At 38.8% G+C, this 20,480-nt stretch overlaps 1 protein-coding gene and 1 long non-coding RNA gene across 3 annotated transcripts in view; one reads left to right on the forward strand and one right to left on the reverse strand.

Annotated features, from left to right (window-relative positions):
* Positions 1-271: 271 nt before the first annotated feature.
* The window catches only part of ccdc88b (coiled-coil and HOOK domain protein 88B), a 64,444-nt gene continuing 44,235 nt past the window's right edge, over positions 272-20,480 (reverse strand). Inside the window, exons 19-27 of the mRNA XM_023959081.2 lie at positions 19,650-20,018; positions 15,939-16,100; positions 14,661-14,938; positions 13,590-13,733; positions 12,439-12,625; positions 8,075-8,220; positions 5,691-5,798; positions 3,582-3,727; positions 272-916 (exon numbers count right to left, since the gene is read on the reverse strand). Coding sequence (XP_023814849.1) covers positions 549-916; positions 3,582-3,727; positions 5,691-5,798; positions 8,075-8,220; positions 12,439-12,625; positions 13,590-13,733; positions 14,661-14,938; positions 15,939-16,100; positions 19,650-20,018 — 1,908 coding nt within the window. The 3' untranslated portion in view covers positions 272-548. The remainder of the gene's footprint in view (positions 917-3,581; positions 3,728-5,690; positions 5,799-8,074; positions 8,221-12,438; positions 12,626-13,589; positions 13,734-14,660; positions 14,939-15,938; positions 16,101-19,649; positions 20,019-20,480) is intronic.
* Positions 1,433-3,826, forward strand: LOC144994724 (uncharacterized). Of its 2 annotated transcripts, XR_013658330.1 has the most exons (4): positions 1,442-1,529; positions 2,511-2,727; positions 3,369-3,458; positions 3,591-3,826. It is a non-coding gene; the product is annotated as an uncharacterized LOC144994724 (long non-coding RNA). The 2 variants fall into 2 exon arrangements; XR_013658331.1 differs by lacking the exon at positions 2,511-2,727 and having other exon boundaries at positions 1,433-1,529.

Here is a 20,480-nt window from a genome sequence, read left to right on the forward strand (position 1 = left end):
TTTCTGTGCAGCTTCCTTGCTTGTTCATAGGATTATGTCAAAACCAGCTGGGGGTTTTTCCCTTTTTTTCCAAGCAACTTGAAGGAGGAATAGAGAATGATCAAAGGGTCTTTTGGGAAGATTGTCTTTGAAGCTTGTGGCTGATCGATGGAGTCGAATCTTGCTGAGGCTTTTGTTATTTGGTAGTTTAGAGAGATGATCTGTTCCTTTAAAACGCAGCAACTCTTCAACTGACAAATTATGCATTTATCTTAAAAAATACCCAAACACAGATTCTTCCGAATATTTTACTAAACATTATAAAATATTTGCTGGTAATTCAGCTCTGGTAAGGTTTTTGTCTTGGCCTTCAGGGCATCATTGTCGATTATCTGAAAGACACAAGGCTGCAGTCTAAAAAGAACAGTTTTAGCAGTCCAGCTTTAGTTTAATATGATGTTGAATATATGATGCCTTCCCACATGAAAAATCTATCAGGACAAACACTTCTTGAAACATTTAAAAATGTGTTTAAGGTTCTGCTTTGACTTGGCTTGTTCTCCTCCTCCTCATTGTTCTTTCTCCCCACCTCTCCCTTCATCGTCTTCAATGTTCTCCTGAGTGGTCAGGGGCCGCTCGGGACCCTGAGGTGTGTTCATCTCAGTGCCCACACCTTCCCACAGCACAGAACTCTGGGACGTCTGGCTGGAGCGCAACCGCTGACGAGGATGCGTCTTGTGGTCACCCGGACTGAATGATTGGGAAACTCCAGAGCCTCCTCTGGCCAAGCCGATTCCCCAGCCATGGCGGGAGCCCAGCTTACGGCGCCCCCCGGAGCCAGAGCGCAGATTGGGAGTCCCAGGAGCAGAGATGTCTGGCTCAGCGTTGGAGGATAATTTCCTTTGGAGAGACGGAGAGACTGGAGCGCTGCGAGGATCTGAAAAAGGCATTTAAATTTTTTTTTTAAATGATTCCTGAAATCTGATTTGTGAGAAAGTGAAACATGGCATCATTCTTTTCATTTAAATGTTCAATTTAAAAGTTCTCAGTGATCTTTTAGGTGCTTAGAGTTCTCACTGATTTAAAGACCCAACAACAAACCTTACATCTGGACTGCTTTAGCTTTTTGAGCCACTTTTTGTACATGCTTCACTAATAAGAATATAGTAACACCTGTTAAACCACATCTGCTTTGAACAAACCAACACTTTAACTATAAATGTAACTAATTTATTTATATTTATTTAATTAGGCATCTGCAGTGTGTGTACATTTTTATGTTTCAGATAAATAACAGCAGGGCTGATAAATGATGGAATTCATACATTTGGCATGACATGAAGCATGTTAATTAATCAGCCAATTTTTTGCCAGGTTTTAAATAAAAGACACCGGTTGACAAATAAACAGACTAAGCGAATTAACAGACAGGCACATCTTTGAGTGACTAAGAGCTGTTGCCGTGGAAACATGTGACACGGCTTCTTCTTTCAATCAAACTGAAATGATTTTGGGAGGCTCCAGAGGTCGTTTGGCGTTTATTGCTCTAGGTAATTATTGAGAGAGTGACGACTTGTTTGTTTGATGTTATCAGATATTGTAAAGCACTAAACAAAAGCAGGAAATTTAAAAAAAAAAAACATGCAATTAACATTATAGCCTTATTATTATATCCAAATAGGCATCTCAAAGTTCAAAAAACTTGTCAATAGACAGATGGTAAATCATTCAGTAAAGTAAACATTTGTCTAAATTGAGCATTACTGACATAAATGATGAATATGTGTGTATGTCAGAATGAAAAAATTGGACTGCAACTGAAAGTAAGTAAAAAAGGTCAAACAAAAACATTAATGAGGTAAATAAGTATGTAAATATGTTTATCAAAATATGAAATATAATTACAATATTCCAGTTTTACAAAATGCGCTCTAATATCATTTTCAGGTGTTTTCCTTTGACCTAAACTTTACTTTGAAATTCCCCCGTTCTTTTTGACTATGTAACTTCCTGTCTGGATTACATCGTTGATCATCACACTCTCTTTGCCTTACCATTAGGCTAAATAAATAAGGATAATGACAATTTGTGTCCTTGAATAGCCCAGGGGTCTGCAACCTGAGGCTATGGAGCCAAATGTGGCTCTTTAACCCCTTCATTGTGGCTCTATGGTTAAAGAAAAATAAAAAAGTTTATTATTTTAAAAAGCAACACATTTTTCAGACTACAAGGCACATAAAACTAAACAAATGTGGGGCTCCTACGGGGTTGTTGTCAGCAAGGAAATGACCCAAATGGCTCTATAAATGTGGAAATTTGCAGACCCCTGGAATAGCCACTTCAGGTTTTGTTTTGTTGTTTTTGTCATTTAATATTTACAACATGTGTTTATTTTGTTGTAATGTTTTTACCATCATCTGAGATTTTAGTTTGTGTGTGTTAAAGAAAAATATACATCCAACCTCTTGCTACCTCAACCCTCTGTTAGGTTCCTCTACTCGCATGATTTGTGATATCTAATCTTACTGCAGATTGGAATTTTAATTGCTGTAGTTCCAGCTGTAACAACAACCTGAACAGAAGACCATCCCAACCTGCAGCAATTCCAACCCGTAATGACTCTTTGCAGTTACTAAATGACTTGCATGGACTGGAGAGGACTGGCACAACAATTCAGCTTCCCTTGAGGGATTAATAAAATATTTTTGAATTGAAATGAACACACTAAGTCTGAGAACCCACCTTAAGGTAAGATTCAACTTCTGTATGGCAGCTGGTGAACACCGGTCATTACAACCCAATGAGCTTTTTTGTGACAAACACCTTTGTACAATGCTGACAAAGATTTAGAAGGCTGCAGGACGGCCTTGCACATGTTCTGCACCAACTATTTGTAACATTAAAACCATAATACACAAAAAAGGCCTTTAGAAAAAATTAAGAATATCAAGGGCACATAGGTTAAGGTCCTATCAAATCAGTAATACGTTTACAAAAAAACTAAATGAACTAAGGGGCAAAATAAGAAAATATATAAGTGTTAGGTTTTAGCACAACTCTGCGTGGTATAAAACCTGGAGGAGGAGGTTTAGTGTGAAAAGTCTTTCCCAGCATTCCTTCTGTTCTATTCTTTGTGGAGACTGTCTGGCAAACACGATATAAAGATCTTCTTTATTATTAAAAAGAAACACCCTCCAACACTTAGGAAAGCAGGGCTTTATGCAGGATAGAATGAACTAAAGCCTAATGGGGAGCAATATTACTGTGTTCAGAGTCTGATCTAATGCAACCTTGAAACAAGTGAGTGGAGGGATTTCTGTCCAACTCTCAGTCAGTGAATGCATAAAAAGGGAATGAAGCATCTCAAATCCTTTTCTTTCAAAATGTAGTTGGTGCAGAACGCCAGCTTCAGGGAGTCCCGGCTTTCTACAAGAAGAGATCTAAGGAGAACAGAGGGGCATCAACTCTGCCTGCACTTGGTAGTCATGAGATGATTTATATGCGTGCCTGTAGCTGTGCTTAATGGAGGAGCATGTGGGCATATCTTTGTGAAAACCAGTCGGATGATATTTTTGTGTTTGTCGATGTGTGTCGTGCCTCACCGATCTTAGGTGCGTCTGATGTGTACTCTGCGCCGTCGGCCAGGTTCTCCACGCTGCCTGCGGCGGTAAAGGCAGCCCGTCCCTCTCTCCCTCCTCCCCTGGGTTTGATTAGCTTCTTCATCCTGTCTGCGATCCAGTTAGATTTTCTGTGAAGACACAAGGGGACAGAGACCTTTGACGGAGAGGGCCGAGCGTCTGCATGTACTCACACTGATTCCCTAAAGTAAAAACACCAAGATTCTGTATCTGGTAGCATTTTTTTTCTGAGCAAAGACAAAATGCCGGCACAATGTGTGTTTAGACCGTAATCTATTTACATGCTCATCTGATGCTACTTCAGTAAGATGAAGCAGGAAAAGGGTAACAATTATCTGTCCATAAACTGAAGGGAAATGGAGCAAGGCTGAACACCTGGTAAAATGAAATACTGCCTTACAGTAAAAGGTTGAGACGTATTCCATTATGCCATTTATAAACCCTTAATACCAGAATTAGTTTGTTTGCAGCTTTTTTCTTCCTTTACTTTGAAGTAAAATAAACCATTTTTCCTCACCACTCTGTTTCTTTTTTTTTCTTTAGCTTTCTAACAAGTAAAAAGGAGCTTAGACTATAATTAAAATGTGACTGCAGTAATCCTCAACAAAACCCCTTTTAATATTAGGGTATAAACGGTTAATTGGAATATATCATATTTTAGATTTGTTTCCCCTTTTTTTGAAGCAAATTTATTAAAGAAATATTTATCTCATTTCACAAATCATATTTTGATCATGAGCTAAATGTCCAATTACCTAAACGCTGACCCAGAATATTTTCCTCTTTTTTATCACATTTTTCTAGTAATTTTTACCTTGCACTGATAACTTTAGAACAAAATTATTTTGGGGGAAAATTGTTATGAAAAAGTTACAGAATCTCCAAGAATCAAAGAGAATGCATTCAGTCAGTCATGGCAAAACTTTGTTACATTAGAAGCTCACTAGTTCAAATTCGGCTCAAACCTGAAGCTCTGCCTCTGCAGAGGAACAAGAACAAGTTTGGGAGTGTCCATTTCGGAGGCAACTCGCTTTAAAAGTCATTTATTCATTTATCTTCTTCCGTTTATTCCCTTTCGGGGTCACGGGGCTGCTGGAGCCTATCCCAGCCACTTGTGGGCGAAGGCAGGGGACACCCTGCACAGGTCGCCAGTCTGTCGCAGGGTATGTGTCCACAATCACACACCCATGCACACTCACTCTCACACCTAGGGAAAATTTAGATTAACCAATTAACCTATGAAACATGTTTTTGGATGGTGGAGGAAGCCGGAGTCCCCGGAGAAAACGCACGCATACACGGGGAGAACATGCAAACTCCACACAGAAAGGTCCTCCATTGATGTTCTGGTTTAGGTCCCCCAGCCGGGACTTGAACCGGGGGCCTTCTTGCTGTGAGGCAAGACAACCACTGCGCCACCATACAGCCCCGCTTTAAAATTAGACTTTTACCATTTGACTGAATAATTTCAGATCCATTCTCCTACAATTCTGCACTTAGGTCTGAGTTTTTTTCCCTCCTTTGCTGATGCAAACATAGTTAAAACGAAACAACTCCAAATATGCTTCCTCTGTTTCATGCCCCGCCCTCTTTTTGTAAAACAAAAGCTGTGCCTGACAGCAATGTGGGATTCTTTTTGTGGAAAAAAGATCAGAATGTTCCAGCACAAAGGTAAAACTGGGGTATTGGAACGGTTATGTAGATTAGGCTGAGAAAGTTGTCACTTATTTATGACTAGTGACAGTTTTTTTACATTCAAATAATTGATTTCCTGCTGTGTCCATTAAGATCTTGATCTTTTTATTCAGTCGGAGTTCAGAAGTCTTAAAGATTTATTTTTCTCTGGGCACATTTAGCTTTAACAAATGCTCACTTACACCCTTAAAGCTTCTGATTCCTATTTTTAAAAAACTATACTAGGATGATAACAAACCATAAATGCCCTTCATTTATCTGTTTATGTGTAATAAAACCTTTATCCACTGCAGGGATTTCCCATGGCAGTGGTTTTCACTGGTGTTTTTCAGCAGCCTGAGGTTATCTCTACATAGGTAAATATGTTTTCCACAGTACTTGGCCTTGTTTGGTGAAGGTTGCATGCTGGGCTCAAGGACTCTGTACTGATCCATTATCTTCTCCACCAGCTTCTGCTTTTCCCGACGGAGCTCACTTAGCTTCTCCCTGCAGGAAAACCAATGAAACATCAGAACAAAGCCTCTAAACGAAAGAACAAGAAAAGATCCGTTTGATTTGTTTCATGCATTCATTATCACTCTGTCAGTTCTGAGGATGTGCGACTTGGCTGCAGGTAGTGGCTCTACCTCAGCCTTTCTGCTGAGAAAATAAGCCTTTTGGTTTATGTTTGAACTGCAAAACACAAGACAAGTGTGGTGCTGATAAGGTTCAACTGCAGTGTGGACAAAATGTGAGCGCAGAAAAATCAAAATGTGGGTTCAAGTATTTTCAGATTGATGCTCGTTTTACAGTAAAGACTGTTTAACCTTCCTATGGAACCCAAGTGTCACAAAATCAAACATTTGCTCACTAAAACCAACAGGAAATGCGTGCCAGCAATCAGAATTCAAAGTGACAGAAAAGTGTGTGAAAAAAATAATTCACTACTACATTTATGATGACAGAGAAACAAGGACAGACTTCAAAGACCCACTCTAAATAAGGGTTTTAATTTTGGGTGTTTTTAACAACATGGTCTTGTAACTTTTTTTCTGATGATGGAGGAAAAGATTTGAAGAAATTTAAGCCTAAAATTGTATTTCTGAGTCTTTCTTTCATTCTGATGCATCCACTTGCAGACAACGAGAGCCATATACGTCATTGTTTTCCTTGTCCGAGCTGGAATCTGGCTCAAACTGTAGGGCTACAATATTGTTCGCCTTCCTTTTTTTTTGCAAGCTAGCAGAAGGGGAGTGTAAACAGATGGACGATGGAAAATGGAAGCAGGCTTACTCCACACCAGTGGTCCCGCCACCGACTCAAAGGGGAATTTCTTATAAACTCCTGACGCTCAGCAGAAACTATGTTCTAGAAAACGGCACGGCATCTTTGATTTTGGCTAAAAACATCATAATCCTAATTAAGAGACGACTGGGAACACTGTTTCACTCGATCAAAGGATAATTGGAGTGGGACTTTAAGAGAATTGTCCAAACAGAAAACAATTGCACAAACATTTAAATTACTGGCAGTAGATTTCTAAGGAAAAATACGCATCGATCTAAAGTAATGTGCTAGTGGAGAAAACAGTTTCTCAGAGGTGATAGACCACTGACTTTGTTTACATCCACGCTATATTCACAATAAAAAGGCATGATCTATAAAAGGAAATATGTTTATAGGTGCTACATCATTTCCATGTGTCTGAATAAATTCTGGGGGAAAAATGGAATTGGTGTCACATTTTATGTAGTTTCTTGTTTACAGTTGCTGAACAAACAGAATGACCTTAGCAAGGTCAACTCGCAGAAAGACACAGACATGACTCACACAAATCCATAGAATCAAAACACTGACGTACTGTTAATCTAACATCAGGACAAGGTAAAGGTAAAATTCCTGTCAACCTTTGAGCACTGAAACAATAAAAATGTGCTCCAAAAATGGAAATGCTACACAAACACGGTTAAATATTCTTCTCACTCAATGAGGATATCTACTTTATGACTGATGAATTTCAAACAGCTAAAATGCATTTTCATTTGAAAATTTGCACAACAATTTTAATTGCAAAAACCTTTGCCTTCATTTAAAATTGTATTTTTTAAAAGTGTAAGATTGTCGTGTATTTTTTCACATCTCATTCTAAATTGCAAAATGCATACTCGGATTACAAGCCTGCATTATATTTTGAGTTGTAAAATGCATTTTCAAATTGAGTGATCAAATTGCAAACTGAATTGTCAATTGAGAATTGTATATTACTTATCTTGCATGAAAAACGTCCATACCTTTTGTCTTTCTAGCATCTTATTTATCCTGCTATTATGTATCATCCATTTGTTTTCACAAAAACTGTACTGAAACAGAAAAATAAAATATAAATTGATTCCCATAAGACCAAATAATATACTATTTTTCACAGACTCAGTAGTTTAAAGCTATCAGAGACTTACAGACCTCGCCTGGGTGGGCTCCTCTTAAAATGTCTGTGAAGAGCTAACAGGCATTTTCCATTTAACACAGAAAATCCAAAGCATGGAAAAGTGATCCTTAAAAGAAGGAAAAGCTGAAAATTGATACACAAACGGCATAATTTCTAAGAGATTTGGCAAGCAGCTCTGCAGACTCTTGAATTAACCTACTGGAAAAGTGTCTCCTTCTGGGCTGCATGACCCTTAAAAAACATCTATTCTCTCTTGTGACCTTTACTTGGCATTCCTATGCTTTACTATTAAGAATTCTCAATTTTCCACTGCGCTTGCTTGTTTTTGTGCACTCACTGGTACTCCTTCTGCTGCGAATAATGCTGGTCACGGCGCTCAAGGCTCTGCTCCAGCAAGGCCCGGTTCTCCTTTAGAAGACTCTGGTTCTGCTCCATCAAGTGTTTGTTCTCTTCCTCCATGTTCCCCTTCAGTTGGGTCAGGAGCTGCACAAAAGATCAAATGTACCTTAAGGAAAAACGGCGTGAAAAAAGGTACATTTGCTATAGAAGTTGTGTAAGATCAACATCTTTAGAGGTGAAGCTTCAAATTCACAGAAAAAATAAGGATCTCAAAGCTTTGTTGACAAATGTAGCAAGCTGCACAAAAAACACTTTGGTTGTGTCCAATTTCCCTCAGTACTCACTACATAGCGTGCAATATATGGCGTTTGCCATTTTATAGCGCTCTCTCAAAATACAGTGCTCTGGAAATTTCCCATAAGTCTCTGCAATAAATTCACTGGATGCTATATGCTCAATAGATTGGCAAATATAGATCACATTGGATTCCATTTGAACAATGTGAAAAAAACTTATTTTAATTCATTTTCTATAAACAATCCAAGTTTTTATCTTTAGTATGAGGTGGATTAGTAAATAGAGTGTGTAAAATGTTCATACTTCTTAGTTTTTTACTTTGGGTAATCTCTGACATTACATTTGATGTTAAGAAAAATAAAATGGTGTCTGAATTGCTGTTAAGACCCAGGGCACTAATTAGTCCAGCAATGTTGTTTTTTTAGTTACTAGGGAGAAATCTCGGACAGAACCTTCATTTAGCATAAAAATATGGAACATTTTTATCAAGACTTCGGTGTATGTGACTGATAATTGTTTTTTTACATTTAAAATTGGCTTTAAAAGAAATATTTAATTATTTGTAGACAATTGTCTCAATAAACTTCGTAGTAAAACTAAAAATACCTGTTTGATTTATGTTGCAGATACTTAGGAGAAATCATATAGACATCCCACTGCTAAAGAGTGTGGCTGAATCTGCTGCACTTTGTTGTAAAGGTACAATTTTATTTTCATGAAATTACAATTTTATTTTCAAAAAAGCCTTTAGCTTTTCCTTGTAAAATTACAACTTTTTCATCATAAATTTATTATTCTATTCTTTTTTGGTGTTGTGCACGTTTTCGGTGTTGTTTTACTTTAATGTTCCTAATATTCCGTCGTAGACATGAGCAGGGGGCAGATATACGTTTTGTTTTGTTTTGATTTTTTTGCTAAAAGTGTCCTTTCCTTCCATATGTAATCCCTCTTTTCCCTACCCAGCTGTCCATACTGTAGCAATTTTCTAGTCGTTCAAAGTTCAATTCAAATTCATTCTTTTTAATTTGGAGAACACTGATTACTTCTGCCTTACGGCCCCAGTTTCAGTGCAATAAGGAGAACACAGATGTTTTCATCAATTAATGAGATTCCACCTTTAACAGAGGATACCAACACTTTCACACTAATTTTAACATAAAGGCTATGTTGCTTTTTGACAATTAAAAACATAAGAGCCTAACACAGAACACAGACATTACAGAAAAAAAGCAGATGTCAATTTTCTGTGTTAGAGATCTGTCTGAACTGATGAGGCAAAACTGAGGTTGCATAACAGTCTGTCTATGGATTATGTCTTTCAGTGAGTTCTTCACGTTAGCAGGATCCTGTGGCTTCACAGGTTTAAAGCAGACCTCCACTCTGCTTTTCATTTTTATGCTTTTGTTGTATTTCAACAGCAACTATTGAACATTTTTCATTTCAGTTTCCAAAGAGGCACAGCCGCTGATGAATGTGGGTGAGTGGAATTGAGATGTTTTCCCATTTTTCCACACAAATACTCCTCCAAGTTCACAGCCCTTCCCCAAACTGAACACAGAGGGTTATATTTGAGAGTCCCAAATGTTTGTTCAGACAGTGACCCTGCAAGGTTGTTAAAGCGGCCTTACAAAGTGATGTGGGATGCGACAGCCTTTATTACAGTCTGTTATCCCTCTCTACCGAAGAGTTGGATCAATGTTCCTATTGTTGCAATCCTGTGCAGCACAAATATTTTTGTTGGATAGCGTGACACACAAAGTACATGTTTGAAGACTTGGTAAGTTAGACCAGTGAGCCGGCTAAAGTGGTCTGCAGCATCCATCCAGAAAAACTCTAGATTCTACTCGACAATTCAGTGGGAACAAGGACCACAGCCTCTCTTAAAGACAAATTTGCTGCTTCTCCTGGTATCATGAACTCTCATTGTGTCACAAACAGCAAGGTGCAGGAAAAAGCTTGCCTTTTTGACAGATATGTCTTAGAAACAATAGATTTTTCCATCTGGGAGGAAAACATTTGGCGTGCAGCACATCCTGCTCCTCAGCAGATGAAATATTTGGAACATCAAGTGAGCCGCTCGCATGTTTGACGAGTTCAGGATAATTACTTGTCATGCAGCTCTGGAAAGAACGACTTGAAACAACAATATCTTTCAGACTTTTTGTTGTTTGTCATTGGATCTCTTCCTAAACAGCTGGACATATCAAAACTTGGTTATTTTTGGAATATTAATGCACACTAAGGACTCAGTGACCAGTTTTCAAGTTGCTCACCTTTGTTGAAATCCTAGGGAAAGGGGTTTGGTGTTTAAGTCAGTTTTCATTTTTTCCTAATTCTATATTTTTTATTTTTGAAACCTTGTTGGCACTGTGGAAAAAATGTGGTCCCATTATCATCACTTTTAGGCATGATGCAGATCCCTTTACACCAAGAAAATGTGATGAAAATGAAAAGTTTTCTTTCAGTTAGTTTTTGCCCTGGGTGAGTAGTACACAAAATCAATATTTTTAAAATACTTTTTCCAAAATGTGCTAACACATTTGTGTGAGCAGGCAGTGAAAAGGTTGTTCCTTCTTGACCTTCAGTGTTTCTTGGTCTGCAAAAGAGCAGGACACAGGATAGTCGTGTGGAAAAGACTAACATTTGTATAGGGTTATTTAGGTATATTCTGACCAAAGCACATCAAATAATATTTACTTGATGACCCACTCCACTCCAATGAAAATGCTGTTTTTGGTGTTTTTAACAGGTGGTATGAACCTCACGATGGAGGACATCTATAGAGAAAATGGATCTTAAAATTGTGCTTTTGAGTAATTCGACAATTTTAAATGTTGTGAATCAGGAGCTGCCGCTCTGAAGAAACTATGTCCTGGAAAACAACTCGTTTTTTTTTTGTGGTTAAAAACGGCATAATCATAATCATAAGTAAAAGACCACTGGGAACAATTTTAAAATAGAATAAAAGATTATCAGAGAGGGATTTTAACCCTAAATATCATTACCTAATTCTTCTCCAAAAAATGTGAACCTGAAGAAAATCTGCAGCATATGAATAATGTTAATATATGTACATTTATTATTATAACTGATAATCTTTATGAAATTATACTATGATAATTGTAACTTCGATTAAGCTGAACATTGTCCAAAGAAATTGCCATCTGTGACTGAACACCAGACCTCTAGAACACAAAGTTTCTGCAAAAATGTCCTATTGTCTGGAAAGTCATTCCAGTGGTTGTTTTACGGACGCTGTGCGTTCACATCAGGATGAACATTATTAATTATTTCAACAGAGCTAGCTGGGGAAAAAGGCAAAAGTCCTTCAACTGTCAAATTTAACAAATTCCTCGAACACCACCTTAACAAATCTCTGTTTAGCTTCTGCATGTAGTTATTTTTCCATGGTCAACCAGACGTTTGTTTTCACTTACAAAGACTGCATCAATTTTTTGCCCTTTTTTTTGCCAAATGTCCTTTAGAAGTTACATGTTTGACAAGCACACACATACACACACACACGGCGGCTTTTATAGGCAGCTGGATTAGTCAGCAGAGCAAAACATCTGCTGCTTGACTTCTTCAACAATTTACTGAAAGTCAAACTCCACCTGTTTTCTTGCCTCAACCATCTGCTGGAAAAAAATGTTTTATTGGATGATTGCTTGACAGCATTACATATAGGATTGATGCTGTTTAAAGCAAATATGCGTAAGTCTATTACCATCCCGAAAGTTCTTTTTCCGTATTTACCATTTCTTTTTTTGTCTGATGCATCAAGATGAAAAAGGGTTTTATTTGAACGAATTAGAGATAAGTCTGCCCCTGCGAGCGTGATGGGAGTTTCTATTTGACACACTGTTGTAAAATACAATCAAAAACCTGGTATAAATTCCCCCTAATTGCCCAGCAGTTCTAGTTAAGTGTGTTTGTAATTCAAGTGGATAATGCATGCGACTGTGAAGCTCTAAATCCTGTTTTGCCCGCTGACCTGGCACAGAAGCATGTGTGTGCACCTGCAGGTGTGTGGCTGCGTTTCTGTGCATGTTTGGCTCTGGTCACCTGGTACTGGCTGGTGAGCCGAGCATTGCTTAGATCCAGGCTCTGGTTGGTCCCCCTCAGGCCGCTGAGCTCCCCCTCCAGTCGAGTCCTCTCCAGCTGGGAGGCGCTCAGCTCCGCCTTCAGCACGGAACCCTGTGCCAACAGCTCCGCCTGTGACGCCAACCACTCCCTCTGCTGGGCCTGCAGCCTGCAACAGCAACACACATGGTCATTGTTGTGTCCAGTCGACTGCCCTACCCCACTCTTGGCTGAGTGTTTTTTAGATGGAGCCCATAATTATTATCCTACAAGCTGAATCCTACAAGAGACAGCTAACAAACAGACCTGACCTCACTTTGAACACATTAGGATGCTTGAACGTTTCTCTCAGTTCAGTCCAGAGGAAAGAAGCTGTGGACACAGCACTCTACCCCTATTCAAGCTGATATGACAAAAGTGACTCTTAAAAGTCAAGTCTTTTTTTATCAACATGCTAACCCTTAAGTTCTGATATTTGAGGGGAGCTCTCAACTTTCACTTCTTGCACAGTAAGAAAAAATTGTCACAACTGGTGATGTTCAGCGGAAGACTCCACATCCAGGCAACATCTGCCCAGAGTCTGCTGAAAAACAAAGCCTCTAGACATTATTGAAAAAAACAGTTTAAGCATTCTTTGTGTAATATAGGGAAACCGATCTCTTTTTAATACTATTTTACATTATCTTTATGACAAATGTCTTAATTTAAAAAATAGGGCTACAGTATGTCAATCAGCACTTATTTGCTTTGCAAATTTCAAAAAGACAAAGATGTTTCCGGTCTTACATGACTTTGAATGTTGATCTGTCATTTCTGAGACGGAATTCTTTATAAAAAAAAAAAATCTAAAAAAACATCACATATCTTTGAAGTACTTTGTAACACTCGAGTATTGTTTTTTTGTGTTCTTGTGGAGTAAGTTCTTGTTATTCTGCACTCAACCCTACGGTCCTCAATCAGGGCCCAAAATGCATTATATAGTGCATTAGCATTCAAATCGATTCTGGAGTTGCTCGCTGTGCTTCAAATATAAAGGCATTACTGCGACAGCCTGATTCATATGAACATGACTGCTGTGAGAGGGTGATCAGAACTCATGAATGGGTTGTTGAAAAGCTGTCTGAATTACTTACCTCTCGTTATCTTCTTTCATCCTCTCCAGCTCTCGTTCTGTCTCCAGCTTCTTCTGGGCCTCCGCCTCCATCGCCTCCCTCTCCATCTTCATTTCCTTCTCTCTCTCCTCCAGCTGGGCCTTTCCACCCAGGAGCTCCTTGTACCTTGAAAATGAAAACACAATATTCACAAAAGCACATTCTTGTAAGACAGTGTGTTTCATTTAAAGAGAGCTCAGATCTGTGGATTTGTTGGGTTTGAGTTTTTAGCTAAGAAATTTTGACGAGCTAATAAATACAGGTGTTCAGTCTAACGTGATTTAATGCAGAAGCTCTGATAATGACTCTACTTTCATTGTTTTGAAGCTTTGAAGGCATCAGAAAGACTGTTAGGTGTACCATCTGGTTATTACTGATGTTTGGAGTGGGCTTGAAAAATCTTTTTGTAGGCGATTCTGATATTTTGGCCGCCCAAGTTAAAATGAATCACACTAGTGTTTCTCAGTCCTGGCCTTTGCCCTCCCTCCCCTTGTTTCTTTGTCGCAGCACACATTTACTCAGCCTATCAACTCTTCATGCAGCTCTGCAGTTAGCTGCAGTTAAAACAAGGATGCAGCAGAGAAGCAATTACAATATCCAGGGAGGGGTGTGAAACGGGATTGGTGTATTACACAACGTTGCTTTTAACAAAGCAAAACCAAAGTAAAAATGTAATAAGGAGCAAAGGAGAGGAAAAGTGCGGCTTGGTTAATAGATCAACAGCAAATGTGATAACTTAGCAGAGGGTTTAATGGTCTGCTGATGGGAAGCAATCAACTGGGTATTAAATGATGTTTTGAATGAAGAATCATGACTGAGAATGTGTCAATAACATGAGCAAGGCTCAATAGAATGAAATAAAATTGCAAATAAATTAGTGTTGGCCAGAATTCCCCCTAAGCATTTATTGTATCATTTTTAAATATAGAAATAATAAAATGGTGGTGTGTGTGTCTAAGGTTGATCTAAATCTATATTTTTGGATTTTGTTTTAATATAAAAAAATTTGGTTTGATAATTTATTTATTTTTTGTAGCTCTGGGGTGTTTGTACCTGCCCTCCAGCTCCCTGTACTGAGCCTCCAGGCTGCGATTGTTGCTCCTCAGCTGGGAATGTTTGTCCAGCAGCTCCTCTAGCTCCACCTCCTGCTGCTGCTGCAATGCTGTCATTCGCTCGTGGTCTCGCCTCAAAGCCTCCATCCTGGCCACAGACTCCTCACGTTCCCGGGCCCACACCTTCGACTCGGCCTCCAGCGCGGCACACCGAGCTTCACTCTCGCTGCAGCGGGCCAGTACTGATGCATGCTGGGAACTAAATGATGCTTGCTCCACCTGTGAGTTTAGGATTTGTGTGTGTTTTTTCAGAAGCAACACAGAACAGCCATACCATCAGTGAAGTTCTTCAGGTTACAAGGAAATCTACATTAAAGTGTGAAGTGACAGCAATCCAACTCTCATCAAAGAAATAATAAATACAAAATATTTATCAATTAAGCATCCAGACCCACCCCAATGAAAACCTCGTTTTTTGACTTAACATGATTTTGTGGCATTTTCTAATGATGCAGGGCATATATTAAGACAATTAAGTTCAAATTTCATTTCTAAATATATTTCTCTATTCCTATCATTGTGAATCAGAAGCAGATGGTAAAATTGGGAAAAGTTTGTAACTGTGACATTGGAGCAACAATCAGCGGGGAGGTCACAACCTCCCGCTCCACCCTAATCTGAAGTATCTACTTGTAGATGACTAGATCCAAGTATGTCTACATTTTCCTCATCCAAGGTGGCATCTGACTCCAAACTGCACAGCTGGATAGCTGTAATATTACTCGCCATTTTTGTTGTACTGATAATGTTAGATTGTGGATGTGAAGGGCTGTAAGCTAGTGGGGGAGAGTGTACAGATGGATGACAAAAGGTGGGGGCGGGCTTATTCTGCACCAACAGTTCCTCTCACAATCCAAAGGTGAATTTCTGATGAACTCCTGCTGTTCTGCAGAAACTATGTCCAAAAAAACTGACATTATTATGGCTAAAAACAGCATAATTATAATTAAAAGACCACTGGAGGAACGCTTTTTTAAAATAGATCGAAAGATGATTGGGGTGGAACTTTAGGTGCAAACATTTGTTCACAATTTTTTTTATTTTATGTCAGGCTATGACCAACCTTCTCCCCTGAAACTTAGATGCACACTTCTGCACACTTGGCACTTTTTCATACCATCTGAGCTTGCAGGATTTTTTTTTATAAATATGTTTTAAATAGGCACAAGTTCCACTAAATTCAGCTACCCACTCCTGCTGTAAGTGTATGGGTGGTCACCTGTAGCTGCGTGTTAAGTTGTTGCAAACGGGTGCAGGAATCCTGCAGGCTGAGTGAGTTTCGACGCAAAGCCTCCAGCTCTCCTCTCAGGTGCTCACAGGCCTCCTGGGACTGCGACAAGCGCATCAGCAGAGCCTCCTGTTCTGCAACAGCCACCAGTCTCTGAGGAGGACAAACATGTCTTCAGGTGGAAGTATTGATGGAGCGCTATGGGACAGACTTTAGTACAGTAAACCTCTGAAAATATGATGAGTTGACCCTTGCAAAGGGCCCTTGTGGGAAACCCCTTTGATGTACATGTGAGGCATGTTTCAGCCTCTACTGTAGGTGCAAAAATGAATCTGCATCCACTATGCTCGTAACATGGAAACACTTTTATCTTTATAGTTTTAAGTTTAGAGTTTTGCCTAAAAGAATTCAGGTGTCCAAAACATTAAAACCACCTTTTAGGCCAGGGCTCTGCAGCCTTCCACACTTAAAGAGTCATTCAGGTCAATTTCTCACTGACCACAATCGTGTAGGAGCCACAAAGTCTTAGAAAATTAAGACACAGATTTCCACTGTTGTTGTTATAAATACATAAACTTTCTTTGCATAAATGAAACATTTTTTTTCTAAATTTCATGTGAACAGAGGTTCATATCCCTTCCTTTCAAAATAAACAACACTGTACCATATAGGATCATCTCAATGCAACAACTGTGTGATGTCAGCAGTAATAAAAAAAAGTATATATCATTTTTCTTATTGTTGTTGTTGTATCAAAGCCAGAAATTTGTAAATATAGCAAACTATAATTAAATCAGCGCTAATTAAGCGCCTTCTTTTTGAACCATATGGCAAATGTAACTCCTTCATGCCGTATGTCAGTAATTTGCAACACACCATTAAATCCAGGACCCCCTAATTAGCATCACCTTGAATAGAAAAAACTTGAAAAATATTTTTTTATATATATCTGGAAACACAGTCAGGCATTGAGGGGTTAAAATCCTTGAATTTTGTACCATAATAGTCAGTCCACCTTATAATCCAGTGAGCCTCAAAGGGTGAATTTTGGTTGTGCTTACTGATCTCAAATTGATTTTCTGTGGTATGCGGTGCTCATAAATCTGTCAAAATGTTAGACTTGGTAAACTATGAAGGTGTATCACTTGACGGATTGTTAGAGCATTAGAGCTACTGTAGTCAGTAGCCTGGCGGAGTGATACGTATTGTTTTTCAACTGTTAGTGACTGATTTAAATATCGTTTGACTTATCTGTTTTGCCTAACTTTATTTGTCTTTAATCAGAGAGCCTCAATGGAGGGGTAAAAGAGCCGCATGTGGCTCCGGAGCATACGGTGGAAGACCCCTGGCTTAGGCAGATACTGTATAAATGTTGGCGCTCCAGCCTAACTCAAAGAAAACAATGTTTTAAGGGTTGAAATATGGTTTGTGCTTTTTCTCGAAGGCTGCTCTTTGTTTACAGAAGTTGGCTATTTGCTGACAAAGTCACTAAAAGATCCACTTGTCTGCCTCATTCTAACATTTGATCTGTTGGTTTTTTTAAACCTTGTCGTAGATTGGGTTTTACTGTTGCAATATATATATATAGAGAGAGAGAGAGAACCATATCTCAGTTTAATATGTATATGAAATATTACAAATAGAAATGTTACATTAAGCTGCAGCTTTTTTGAAAGTGGTCCAATAGACATTAATACTAGCCAACGTTTCGTATTTCTGCTTGAAATCAGTTTGTTTACAAACCGAGGAGGATTCTCTTGAAACTGGGCATCTGAATGCAATTACACCAATGACCACTATGGAATGACAGATGATTATTGTCAGTCTGATGAACAACCTGTTTATTTTTAGGAGCTCAATCAAGCTCATAAGGTTGTAAGAGACACCACGCCGGTGGAAATTTCTAGTTATCTGGTTACAGCAATTTTGCCTAATGAGGAGGAAAGTGTTTGTCGTGGAGGACGACCAACACCAACATCTCTGAGATGAGAAATCCATGTGAAGAACCGCAATTACAGAGGACAATCCATGCAATGTGGTGCGCTGTGTATCCTTTTATCTTACTCCAGCATCTTGTAGGTTGTCATACGTTAAAATATCATCTAATATGACACATGCTGGTAGGTGCTTTGCAGATGAGTTTTTTTTTTCATTGAGGCTAAGCCAATACTTCTACTCTGACATGAATATTTGCAGATTCTTGTTTATGTATTAACAACATTTTTTTTCTTGCTTGTGCCTCTTTCAGTAATTGAATTAAATTGAATTTGCACAGTTAAGCTTCGTTTGTCTGCTTCTGTGTGTTTAAGTTCATCACAGGACGAGGACTGCTCTAGTCAGGCAACGATTTGGTCAAAAGCAGTAAACTCCAGGATATTTGCTCATTTTAGACAGGAAGGAAGCAGCTGATGGTGCAGCTTAGTAATGGGAAAGAAATCCTGCAAAACAAACAAGATTTTTGAGGAACTTCCGAAACAAAGGAAACTCCTCTGTTTTTTAACCTTATAAAAGTCAATCGGGCATAGCAGGATAAAAATAAGATGGGATCAATCCAAAATACCTCTGCCAAAACCGACAAAAATGCCACCACTCAGTTATCACAAATAAAGAATTATTTTTAACTCAAAGCACTGTGCCTGCTTTGGTTAAATTTACATGCACACCCCTAAAATGACACTGAAAAATATCTGTCAACTGTGAAAGAAGGTGAAAATCCCAGAAAGCAAAACACATTTTTTTTACCTTTTTTTTTCCAAATGTGTTCATATTTTTTCATGTAACGCGCTTTTGTTCTCCCAATTGGATTTAAAGGTTATTACTTATGTTTTTTCATAAGACTTTTCATGGTTCCTTACATGAGCTTGTAAAATACAGCAACATACTTTAATAACAAACCAGTGATTCAGAAAATGATTAGATTTAATGGTCTGTGTAAATAAGACTGCTTATCTTTTTTTTCCTGTAGGACCCAAAGAGGAGATTTCCAATCTCTGTGAGTTATTTCATGTGTGTTTTCTTCGCACAGATATGGTTTAGAGCTTGGTTTTCTTTCTAATCAGACATTATTCATCTCATAGTTTGGCTGCAGTGAAATGTGACTTTTTCATGAAAGTGCTAACATTTATAAAGTAATAAATCTCTCAGAAGTTTGAGTCCTGCTGCATTTGTTCTTTAACTGGGAATTTTTTTAATGAAATTTGTTAAATTGATGTTTTAAAAACTCATCATTTCACTACGTCTTTCTGTAGCTGCAGTCGTCGTTATGGCAAAGCATGCAGGAGTGGGAATTAAGGCCTGGAGCTGCCTCTGCCTAATCTCAGCCTTTACCTGCACTCCACGCAGCACCATGCTGACTGAAAAATGCACAGGATGAAACTCCTGACCTTGGCAATGATGAAGCTGCCCCTCACAGTGCGATGCTCGAGTTAATGTGTGTTTTTGAGGTGGAGCGAAGCAGTATGAGCTGCAGCAGGAGAGCACCAGCAGAGATAAGGAAGATTAAAAGTATCCGAGGTGACATTTTAAAACTGATGAGCAAAGATAAAACAGGAGTCCCGGGACCTGAGTAACACTCACGCAAGAAGTGGCCTTGTGTGAGCCCAAGGGCTGTCAACTTTTAGTAGAGCAACAATTTAGAAAAAATATGGATCAAAGCCAATACACAAACAGTTCCCAGAAATAAGGTCAAACAATGATACACACCTCCTTCTCCAGCTCTGTCACCCTCTCATTCAGCTGCCTATCCAGCTCTCCTGAGGAGTGATGGAGGGTCACCGAGAGGGCACGATCCCTGCCAGGTTCAGGGCTTTGATCTGGAGGCGGCGCCTCCTGGGTGCCTGAAAACTCTGAATTTGAAACCGACTTCACTTTTGTAGTTGCTTGACTCTTTTCTAAGTGAAGCAGAGCTTCGCTTCTCCTGAGGTGCTGTGAGAGTGACTCTGCTCTCTGCTGCGTCTGGTTCAGAGAATCTGTTGTCGCTTTGAGTTCAGCTTCAGATCTTTGTACCCTCTGGCTCAGTCGGTCGACTTCAGCGGTCAGTTTCTGTGAGCGCGCCTGTTCGCTTGAGAGATCCTGCACAAGAATAAAAGGACAAGCATGGAAATATAGTTACATGTTAAGGTTATATATACAACTTCCTGAAAAATAAACAAGTTCTAAACATATAATTGCTCTTTACTTAAAAGTATGATAAACATAATGATAAATACAGTGAAATATGTGATAAAGATAGTTCTGACCACTTTTTATAAAACTTCTTACACCTCAGTCTTCTGCATTGTTATTCTCAGTTTGCAGAGCAATAGGATGTGTGGGGAAAAAAGCTCTGGTTTAAATCAGTATTATTGTAGGATTGGGTGGGCGCACTGGGATGGTTTTATTGCATTTTTCCTCAAAAATCGGTCATCTTTTGATTGACTGTAACAGCATTCCCAGTGGTCTCTTAATTATGATTGTGGTGTTTTTAGCTAAAATCAGAAAACCTGTGTCCTTTTTCAGAACGTATTTTCTGCAGAGTGGCAGGAGTTTATTAGA

Source organism: Oryzias latipes, chromosome 10 (genome assembly GCF_053564925.1).
Source record: "Oryzias latipes strain Hd-rR chromosome 10, Olatipes_Hd-rR_3.1".
NCBI classification, from domain to species: Eukaryota; Metazoa; Chordata; class Actinopteri; order Beloniformes; family Adrianichthyidae; genus Oryzias; species Oryzias latipes.